This window comes from Tachyglossus aculeatus, chromosome 22 (genome assembly GCF_015852505.1).
Source record: "Tachyglossus aculeatus isolate mTacAcu1 chromosome 22, mTacAcu1.pri, whole genome shotgun sequence".
NCBI classification, from domain to species: domain Eukaryota; kingdom Metazoa; phylum Chordata; class Mammalia; order Monotremata; family Tachyglossidae; genus Tachyglossus; species Tachyglossus aculeatus.
Window position 1 is genome coordinate 56,340,163 of NC_052087.1, and position 11,245 is coordinate 56,351,407.

At 52.0% G+C, this 11,245-nt stretch overlaps 1 protein-coding gene across 6 annotated transcripts in view; it reads left to right on the plus strand.

Moving 5' to 3' along the window:
- TNNT3 (troponin T3, fast skeletal type) overlaps nucleotides 1–7,604 on the plus strand; it is a 32,879-nt gene extending 25,275 nt beyond the window's left edge. For 3 of the 6 annotated variants that reach the window (XM_038764307.1, XM_038764308.1, XM_038764309.1), the window contains 2 exons: nucleotides 4,024–4,064; nucleotides 7,323–7,604. In XM_038764307.1, coding sequence (XP_038620235.1) covers nucleotides 4,024–4,064; nucleotides 7,323–7,371 — 90 coding nt within the window. In that variant the 3' untranslated portion in view covers nucleotides 7,372–7,604. Of the gene's footprint in view, nucleotides 1–3,073; nucleotides 3,115–4,023; nucleotides 4,065–7,322 lie in introns of all 6 variants that reach the window. The other 3 variants (XM_038764310.1, XM_038764306.1, XM_038764303.1) reach the window with 1 other exon arrangement.
- Nucleotides 7,605–11,245: the final 3,641 nt, after the last annotated feature.

Consider the following 11,245-nt stretch of genomic DNA (forward strand, 5'->3'; position numbering starts at 1 on the left):
TATTATTACCCTACGCTGCTTCTCTAATTCTGTTGTATTGTACTCTCCCAAGTCCTTAGTACGGTGCTCCACATATTGAGAAGCAGCTTGGCCTGGTGGAAAGAGTCTGGGCTTGGGAGTCAGAGGATGTGGGTTCTAATCCCAGCTCTGCCACTTGTCTGCTGTGTGACACTGGGCAAGTCACTTCACTTCTCTGGGCCTCAGTTACCTCATCCCTAAAATGCGGATCAAGACTGTGAGCCCCATGTGGGACAGGGACTGTGTCCAACCCGATTGCCTTGCATCTACCCCAGTGCTTAGAACGGTGCTTGGCACATGGTAAGCGCTTAACAAATACCGCAATTATTATTAGTAGTAAGCACTCAGTAAATACCACTGATTGACTGATTAACCCGCAAGCTGGATCCCAAGCCCACCAAATCCCAACCACCTCCACCGCCAGTTGTGTTAGTCACGAGGCGGAGCTGGGATTTGGAGAAGCAGCGTGGCTCAGTGGAAAGAGCCTGGGCTTTGGGGTCAGAGGGCATGGGTTCAAATCCCGGCTCCGCCAACTGTCAGCTGGGTGACTTTGGGTAACTTCGTGCCTCAGTTACCTCACCTGTAAAATGGGGATTAAGACTGTGAGCCCCCCGTGGGACAACCTGATCACCTTGTAACCTCCCCAGTGCTTAGAACAGTGCTCTGCACATAGTAAGCGCTTAACACATTTATTTATCAGCGCTTAGAACAGTGCTTTGCACATAGTAAGTGCTTAACAAATGCCATTATTATTATTATTATTATTATTATTATTTGAAACCATGACCTCTGACTCCAAAGCCCGTGCTCTTTCCACTGAGCCACGCTGCTTCTCTGAGCGCTTTACTATGTGCAGAGCACTGTACTGGGAAAAGACAATACAATACGGTTGGTAGACACACTCCCTGCCCACACTGTGGTTTTTGTGAAGCTCATTCTATGCGCCAAGCACTGTATTAAGCACTGGGGTAGGTACAAGATAAGCAGGTTGGACACAATCCCTGCCCCATGTGGGACTCACAGTCTAGTGGGGAGAACCAGTCTTGAATCCTCATTTTACAGATGAGGAAACTGAGGCACAGAGAATGATAATAATCATTGTGGTATTGGTTAAGCACTTACTATGTGCCAAGCACTGTGTTCAGCACTGGGGTAGATACAAGATAAGCAGGTTGGACACAGTCCCTGCCCCACGTGGGACTCACAGTCTAGAGGGGGAGAACAAGTCTTGAATCCTCATTTTACAGATGAGGAAACTGAGGCATAGAGAATGAAAATGAGAGCTCACCTCCTCCAGGAGGCCTTCCCAGACTGAGCCCCTTCCTTCCTCTCCCCCTCGTCCCCCTCTCCATCCCCCATCTTACCTCCTTCCCTTCCCCACAACACCTGTATATATGTATATATGTTTGTACAGATTTATTACTCTATTTATTTTACTTGTACATATCTATTCTATTTATTTTATTTTGTTAGTATGTTTGATTTTGTTCTCTGTCTCCCCCTTTTAGACTGTGAGCCCACTGTTGGGTAGGGACTGTCTCTATATGTTGTCAATTTGTACTTTCCAAGTGCTTAGTACAGTGCTCTGCACATAGTAAGCGCTCAATAAATACGATTGATGATGGTGATGAAAATAACAATAATTGTGGTATTGGCTAAGCACTTACTATGTGTCAAGCACTGTGTTTAGCACTGGGGTAAATATAAAATAAGTAGGTCGGACACGATCCCCATATGGGACTTACAGCCTAGGAGGGAGAACCAGTTTTGAATCCTCATTTTACAGATCGGAAACTGAGGCCCAGAGAATAATAATAATAATAAATAATGGTGGCATTTCTTAAGCGTTTACTATGTTCCAGACACTCTTCTTAATGCTGGGATAGATTAAAGCTAATCAGTTGGACTGCACTTTCCAAGCGCTTAGTACAGGGCTCTGCACACAGTAAGTGCTCAATAACTACGATTGAATGAATAAATGAATGGTCCCTGTCCCACATGGGGCTCACAGTCTTAATCCCCATTTTACAGATGGGGTAACTGAGGTGCAAGAGTGCAAAAGAAGTGACTTGCCCTGGTACCCCAGTAGGGCCGGGGATAGAATAATAATAATAATAATAATTTTGGTATTTGTTAAGTGCTTACTAAGTGCTTCCACGCTGCTTGGAAGAGAAGCAGCGTGACTCAGTGGAAAGAGCCCGGGCTTTGGAGTCAGAGCTCATGGGTTCAAATCCCGGCTCTGCCAATTGTCAGCTGGGTGACTTTGGGCAAGTCACTTAGCTTCTCTGTGCCTCAGTTCCCTTATTTGGAAAATGGGGATGAAGACTGTGAGTCCCGTGTGGGACAGGGACTGTGTCTAACCCAATTACCTTGTATTTACCCCAGCGCTTAGAACAGTGTCTGGCACATAGTAAGCACTTCACAAATTTTATATATATATATATTGAGAAGCAGCGTGGCTCATTGGAAAGAGCACGGGCTTTGGAGTCAGAGGTCATGGGTTCAAATCCCAGATCCGCCACTTGTCAGCTGAGTGACTTTGGGCAAGTCACTTAACTTCTCTGTGCCTCAGTTCCCTCATCTGTAAAATGGGGATTAAAACTGTGAGCCCCCTGTGGGACAACCTGATCACCTTGTATCTCCCCAGTGCTTAGAACAGTGCTTTGCACATAGTAAGCGCTTAACAAATACCATCATTATCATTATTATTATTATTATGTGCCAAGCACTGTTCGAAACACTGGGGGAGATACAAGGTAATCAGGTTGTCCACATGGGGCTCACGGTCTTAATCCCCATTTTCCAGATGAGGGAACTGAGGCACAGAAAAGTTAAGTGACTTGCCCGAAGCCGGGATTTGACCCCCAAGTCCGCGCTCTTTCCACTAAGCCACGCTGCTCCCCGAACCCAGAACTAGGACCCAGGACTCCTGGCCTTCCAAGGCCCGGGAATTTTCCCCTTTGCTGCCCGGCTCCAGCGCGAAATCTCCGTCCCTCAACTGCGGCCTCTCCCCTGCCCTCCCTGCCCCCTGGGTAATCGTCTCCATCTCTCTTAGATCACAAGCCTGCGGGCGAGGGTGGCGATGTTGGCTAAGTTGTGAGTATTGGGTGGAGGGGGCTGCACACTCTGGCCTGGTCTCAGATGCATGAGCCTTCCGCATGGTGAGATCCCAGGTTTCCCAAGGAACGCGATGGCAGTGGGCACAAGGGAGACCCCCGCCCCCCGGCCACGGGCACAGGGGATTCCCCCCATGGGTACCCTCCGCCTCAGCAAGGAGCCTCCCCTCATGCCGGGTAGAGTCCTGGCAGGATTGCAAATGGGCGGACGGCCTGGGGACACTGTCCCAATCCGGCCCTGGCCGCGGTCGGCTGTGCCCTGCTGTCCTGGGTGGGCCCCGGGCCAACACCTGGCAGGGAAGACCTCCTCCCCAGGGAGGTAGGACGAAGACAGAGTCGGACTGAGGCAGGCAAGGAGAAGTGCGTGGGTGGGGGTACACTGGTACTGCCCCCCTAAACTTCTTCCCCGTGCCCACCGCCCCCTGTGCCCGCTGCCCTCTGCGCCTGCCACCCTCTGGTCTGGCAGGAAAGGTAAGTGCCAGGGTCTCAGATCGCTCTGGAGGTCACAGGTCACAGTAAGTAAAGGGCCTCTACCCGCCGCCAACACCGCCCTTCTTCTTCCAGTTGCCCAGGAGGATCGTGGAGGCCGGGGTTGAGTCCGGGGGGGGCGTCATTCCCGCCGGGCATTTGGGCATCTCTTGGGGGACAGCACCCCCATCCTGCCTCCCCTGCCCCCAGGGACACAGGCTGTGCCCAGCCCGTGCCCAGCTTTCAGGGCGGAGAGGCTTGGGAATCACCGCCTCCTGCCTGGACGTTGCCCCCTGGCCTCCGGGGCCTTCCCTGAATCCCGAACCGGCCCCGTGTGCCTCCTCGGGGCACGGAGGGCACGGGGGCCCCGCCTTTGTTCCCGAGCCCCCCGAGACATCCTAGTCGTCTGTGTTGCTTGCAGATCACAACCCTCAGGAACCGGATCGACCAGGCCCAGAAGCAGTAAGTACCCCCGCCCGCTCCCACCGAGGGGCTTCGGGGGACGGGGACCTCACTGGGGAAACTGAGGACAGGGAGGAGCAGGACATACGCACCACGCCTGGGCTCTTTCGTCCCGCTCGGACGCTCTCCGGCCCGGTTAGGGCTCCCGCTGGAGAGCTTGGCGGGAGACCGTTACCTTTCCTGCCAGGTCAGAGGGTGGCAGGCCCTGAGGGCAGCAGCCTGGAACCACCGTCCACACCGCCGGCCCCGCCACCCCTGCCCAGTGACCACCAGGGCCCGGATAGGATGGGCGGGGGTCCTCTCTGACCTCTCCCCCCTCCCTGCTTCCCTCTTAGAAAAGATGGAGAGAGTGGAGGGGGGAAAGAGGAAGCCCAAAATGGCGGGAGAGAGAGCTTCTCCTCCACTCCTCTTGAGGGTGGGGGCGGCCAGAGCAGGATTTGGTTCGTTCCCCGTTGAGATCCTCAATAACAAAACTAACAGGACCCCCACCATTCCCCCCGCTGCGGGCTCCGGTGACTACAAGACTCCAGGGACCAGATGGGCAGGACTTGGGGTGGGGCGACAGGTGACACCCCTGTTTCACCATTCCCCTCCTCCCCCCTCCCTCCCTACTCCATTCCACCAGGGGCCAGGCCTGGGAGGATCATCATCATCAATCGTATTTATTGAGCGCTTACTGTGTGCAGAGCACTGTACTAAGCGCTTAATAAATGCACTGTACTAAGTGCTTAGAGGATAAGCATGGCTCAGTGGAAAGAGCCTGGGCTTTGGAGTCAGAGGTCATGGGTTCAAATCCCGGCTCTGCCAACTGTCAGCTGTGTGACTTCCCAGACTGAAGGAGGCCTTCCCACACTGAGCCCCTTCCTTCCTCTCCCCTTCGTCCCCCTCTCCATCCCCCCCATCTTACCTCCTTCCCTTCCCCACAGCACCTGTATATATGTATATATGTTTGTACATATTTATTACTCTATTTATTTATTTATTTTACTTGTACATATCTATTTATTTTATTTTGTTAGTATGTTTGGTTTTGTTCTCTGTCTCCCCCTTTTAGACTGTGAGCCCACTGTTGGGTAGGGACTGTCTCCATATGTTGCCAATTTGTGCTTCCCAAGCTCTTAGTACAGTGCTCTGCACATAGTAAGTGCTCAATAAATATGATTGATGATGACTTTGGGCAAGTCACTTCACTTCTCCGGGCCTCAGTTACCTCATTTGTAAAATGGGGATTAAAACTGTGAGCCCCCTGTGGGGCAACCTGATCACCTTGTAACCTCCCCAGCGTTAAAACAGTGCTTTGCACATAGTAAGTGCTTAACAAATACCGTCATTATTATCATTATTATTATCAATCAATCCATGGTATTTATTGAGCACTCACTGTGTGCAGAGCACTGACCCAAGCGCTTGGGAGAGTACTGTATAACAAAGTTGGTAGGACATGTTCCCTGCCCAAAGATGCTTATCATCAGTCAATCAATAGTATTTACTGATTGAGAAGCAGCGTGGCTTAGGGGAAAGAGCCTGGGCTTCGGAGTCAGAGGTCATGAGTTCTAATCCCGGCTCCGCCACTTGTCAGCTGTGTGACTTTGGGAAAGTCACTTCACTTCTCTGGGCCTCAGTGACCTCATCTGTAAAATGAGGATTAAGACTGTGAGCCCCACGTGGGACAACCTGATCACCTTGTATCTACCCCAGCACTTAGAACAGTGCCTGGCACATAGTAAGCGCTTAACAAATACCAACATTATCATTACCATCCAGCGTGGCTCAGTGGAAAGAGCCTGGGCTTTGGAGTCAGAGGTCGTGGGTTTGAATCCCGGCTCCACCACATGACTGCTGTGTGACCTTGGGCAAGTCACTTAACTTCTCTGAGCCTCAGTTACCTCATCTGTAAAATGGGGATTAAGATTGTGAGCCCCACGTGGGGCAACTTGATCACCGTGTATCCACCCCAGCGCTTAGAACAGTGCTCTGCACGTAGTAAGCGCTTAACAAATGCCATTATTATTATTATTATTATTATTATTTATTGAGTACTTAATGTGGCCAGGGCACTGTATTCAGTACTTGGAAGAGTCCAATATAATCAAGTTCGTTCATAAATTGCCAAACACATTCCCTGTCCACAAGAAGCTTACGATCAATCCATCGGATGTATTTACTGAGCACTTCATGTGTGCAGAACACTGTGCTAAGCACGTGGGAGTGTCCAATACAACAATAAGCAGACCCGTTCCCTGCCCACAATGAGCTTACCTTCTAGAGGTAAGGCAGGGTTGTAATTTTGAGCCTCAAAGTCCCCAAAGGCCTCCCGTCCCTCCTCGGGCCCCCCAGAGAATGGGGGTGAAAGAGTGAGCCCCCCGAGGTAGAGTAGCACTGAGGAGCCCGGGGAGCTGCTGAGCACCTCCGAGACCCCCGGCAGGGGGGCAGGGACGGGGTGGGGAGCATCGTGCACCCCCAGTCTCCCCTCTGTCTAGGCCGGTTTCAGGCCAGACCTCACCACAGGTAAGGATTGGGTCAGGGTGGGGAGCCGGGCGGGGGATTGGTGGGGTTTTGGGGGATGCCACAAAGGGAGCGGGGCAGATGTGACCCTGTTTCCCCCCAACACTTCCCCCGGGCCGTCCCAAGGGCAGTTACCAGGCGAGGGCCGGCACTAGCCTCCCTTGCTCTCTCACTAGCCCCCTGCCCTCCCCTATGCCCTGTAGTGGCCCCCAGAATCAAATCATCCCTGTACCCAGCTGCCAGGGTCCTTCGGCCTGAGGCGGTGCATTTTCGGTGGGCTAAGGGCTTCCCAACGCCCGGGGTCCCTCGGGCTGGGAAGAGGTGAGGCAGGGGCAGGCTTGGGACCAATCGGACCTCTAACCCCCCAGACTAACCCAGATTTCTGAGGCAGGTAAGTGGGCCAGGGCAGGTAAGTGGGTTGGTGGGAGGGGGTGTTACTCGGGGCAAGGGGCTGCCTAGGGCAGGTAAGTGGGCAGGGGGCTTGCTTGGCTTGGTTGGCATTGGGATCCAGTCCTGCATGCCCCTCCGAACCCCAGAGAGCCGAGGCGCCTTGCAGGGTGGGAGATGGATGAGAGGGGGTCGGGGGAGTCTCCAGGCACCCCAAGGGGTCCTGCATGAAGAACCCCATCCAGAAGTCCCTCGGCACCCCGGCTCAGGTGGGACGGGCAGCCCCCGTGGCCGGGTTGAGGGGGTCGAGAGCCCCCCGGCTCCTGCACTCCACTGACGGGGGATCTCCCCCTTTCCATTCTGCAGCAGCAAGAAGGCCGGAGCCAAAGGCAAGGTTGGAGGCCGCTGGAAGTGAACGCACAGATGGCTGCGTCCAGGCTGACTCCCGGGGGCAGAAACCTCTTCCCCAGCCCCTTCCCCTCCCCGCCAGCCCCTGCCCGTGGGCACCTACAGAGCCCCTCGCCAGCCGAGAGACGGAAGCGAGCCCCCCGGGGGACCCCTACCCAGAATATCTGTGCTTAGGGACCCCAGGACCCCCCATGCTTCGGCCCCCGAACCCCTCCGTGGTGTTTGTAAATAAAAGCGTGTCTGACCCTCTCTGGTGGTCTGCGGCTGCACTGGGGCCGAGGGAGGGGGAGACGGTGGGGGACACACAGACTCCCCCACTGGGGGACGGTCCCAGGGTTGGGGGGCTCTGACAACATCATCCTTGGCATCTGAAGGGTTGCAAAAGGCTGGTCGGCAACTCACCCCAAGATCTGACTGTCACCCAGTGACAGAATTAAATAATAATAATAATGGCATTTATTAAGTGCTTATTATGTGCAGAGCACTATTCTACGCACTGGGGAGGTTACAAGGTGATCAGGTTGTCCCACGGGGGGCTCACAGTCTTCATCCCCATTTTACAGACAACTTGATTGCCTCGTATCCCCCCAGCGCTTAGAACAGTGCTTTGCACATAGTAAGCGCTTAACAAATACCATTATTATTATTATTATTATTATTACAGTGCCTGGAACATAGAGCCCAGACCTGGAATCAGAAGGGCCTGGGTTCTATTCCAGGTTTCACCACTTGTCTTCTTCGTTACCTTGGGCAAATCACTTCACTTCTCTAGGGCTCAGTTGCTTCATCTGTAAAACGGGGATTAATACTGTGAGCCCCATTTGGGACACGGACTGTGTCCAACTTGATTAGCTAGTATCTACTCCAGCGCTTAATACAGTGCCTGGCACATAGTAAGCTCTTAATAAATATCATTAAAAAATGCTGACTCACACTAGCGCTTGCTACATAGTAAGCGCTTCCCCTCTGCCTTCAAACATGCCCATGTCTCTCCCATCTTAAAAAACCCTCTCTTGACCCCACCTCACCATCTAGTTATCGCCCCATCTCCCTCCTACCCTTCCTTTTCAAACTCCTTGAACGAGTCGTCTATACCCGCTGCCTCGACTTCCTCAACACCAACTCTCTCCTTGACCCCCCCTCCAATCTGGCTTCCGTCCCCTACATTCCACCGAAAATGCTCTCTCAAAGGTCACCAATGACCTCCTGCTTGCCAAATCCAACGGCTCCTACTCTGTCCTAATCTTCCTCGACCTCTCAGCTGCCTTTGACACTGTGGGCCACCCCCTTTTCCTCAACATGCTATCCGACCTTGGCTTCACAGACTCCGTCCTCTCCTGGTTCCCCTCTTATCTCTCCGGTCATTCATTATCAGTCTCTTTTGCAGGCTCCTCCTCCCCCTCCCATCCGCTTACTGTAGGGGTTCCTCAAGGGTCAGTTCTCGGTCCCCTTCTGTCCTCGATCTACACTCATTCCTTTAGTGACCTCATTCGCTCCCACGGCTTCAACTATCATCTCTACGCTGATGACACCCAGATCTACATCTCTGCCCCTGCTCTCTCTCCCTCCCTCCAGGCTCGCATCTCCTCCTGCCTTCAGGACATCTCCACCTGGATGTCTGTCCGCCACCTAAAACTCAACATGTCCAAGACTGAACTCCTTGTCTTTGCTCCCAAACCCTGCCCTCTCCCTGACTTTCCCATCGCAGTTGACGGCACTACCATCCTTCCCATCTCACAAGCCTGCAACCTTGGTGTCATCCTCGACTCCGCTCTCTCATTCACCCCTTACATCCAAGCCGTCACCAAAACCTGCCGGTCTCAGCTCCACAACATTGCCAAGATCCGCCCTTTCCTCTCCATCCAAACCGCTACCCTGCTCGTTCAAGCTCTCATCCTATCCCGCCTGGACTACTGCATCAGCCTTCTCTCTGATCTCCCATCCTCGTGTCTCTCCCCACTTCAGTCCATACTTCATGCTGCTGCCCGGATTATCTTTGTCCAGAAACGCTCTGGGCATGTTACTCCCCTCCTCAAAAATCTCCAGTGGCTACCAATCAATCTGCTCATCAGGCAGAAACTTCTCACCCTGGGCTTCAAGGCTGTCCACCACCTCGCCCCCTCCTACCTCACCTCCCTTCTCTCCTTCTCCAGCCCAGCCCGCACCCTCTGCTCCTCTGCCGCTAATCTCCTCACTGTGCCTCGTTCTCACCTGTCCCGCCATCGACATCATCCCCCAGGCCTGGAATGGCCTCCCTCTGCCCATCCGCCAAGCTAGCTCTCTTCCTCCCTTCAAGACCCTATTGAGAGCTCACCTCCTCCAGGAGGCCTTCCCAGACTGAGCCCCTTCCTTCCTCTCTCCCTCGTCCCCCTCTCCATCCCCCCATCTTACCTCCTTCCCTTCCCCACAGCACCTGTATATATGTATATATGTTTGTACATATTTATTACTCTATTTATTTATTTATTTATTTTACTTGTACATATCTATTCTATTTATTTTATTTTGTTAATATGTTTGGTTTTGTTCTCTGTCTCCCCCTTTTAGACTGTGAGCCCACTGTTGGGTAGGGACTGTCTCTGTGTGTTGCCAACTTGTGCTTCCCAAGCGCTTAGTACCGTGCTCTGCACACAGTAAGCGCTCAATAAATATGATTGATGATGATGTGAGCCCGTTGTTGGGTAGGGACTGTCTCTATATGTTGCCAACTTGTACTTCCCAAGCGCTTAGTACAGTGCTCTGCACACAGTAAGTGCTCAATAAATACGATTGAATGGATGAGTGAATGAATGACTTTAGTCATGTGGTTTTCGGCTGGCTCTTCCTGGAGGCGATTGTGTGGGGATTGGGGGTGGGGCTGGGGTGTGTGTGTGTGTGTGTGTGTGTGTGTGTGTGTGTGTGTGTGTGCAGGATGGTATTTATTGAGCACTTACTGTGTGTAGAGCACTGTACTAGGAGCTTGGGAAGTACAAATCATCAACATATAGAGATGGTCCCTCCCCAACAACGGGCTCACAGTCTAGAAGGGGGGGACAGACAACAAAACAAAACAAGTAGACAGGTGTCAATACCATCAGAATAAATAGAATTATAGCTACATAATAATGCATCATTAATAAAATAGAGTAATAAATATGTACATATATAACATATATATATAACAAATGCCATTCATTCATTCATTCAATCGTATTTTTTGAGCACTTACTGTGTGCAGAGCACTGTATTAAGCGCTTGGGAAATACAAGTTGGCAACATACAGAGACGGTCCCTACCCAACATCAGGCTCACAGCCATCATTTTTCTTCTTCTTATTATTATTATTATTAGAGAAGCAGCGTGGTTCAGTGGAAAGAGCCTGGGCTTTGGAGTCAGAGGTCGTGGGTTCAAATCCCAGCTCCGCCAATTGTCAGCTGCGCGACTTTGGGCAAGTCACTTGACTTCTCTGTGCCTCAGTTACCTCATCTTTAAAATTGGGATGAAGACTGTGAGCCCCCCCTGTGGGACAACCTGATCACCTTGTAACCTCCCCAGCGCTTAGAACAGTGCTTTGCACAAAATAAGCGCTTAATAAATGTTATTATTATTATCTGCTGTGTGACCTTGGACAAGTCCACTTAACTTCTCTGAGCCTCAGTTCCCTCATCTGCAAAATGGGGATTAAGACTGTGAGTCCCGTGTATTTGTACATATTTATCCTATTTATTTTATTTTGTTAATATGTTTTGGTCTCTGTCTCCCCCTTCTAGACTGTGAGCCCGCTGTTGGGTAGGGCCCGTCTCTGTATGTTGCCAACTTGGACTTCCCAAGAGCTTAGTACAGTGCTCGGCACACAGTAAGCGCTCAATACGATTGATTGATTGATTCCCAAGCGCTTAGTA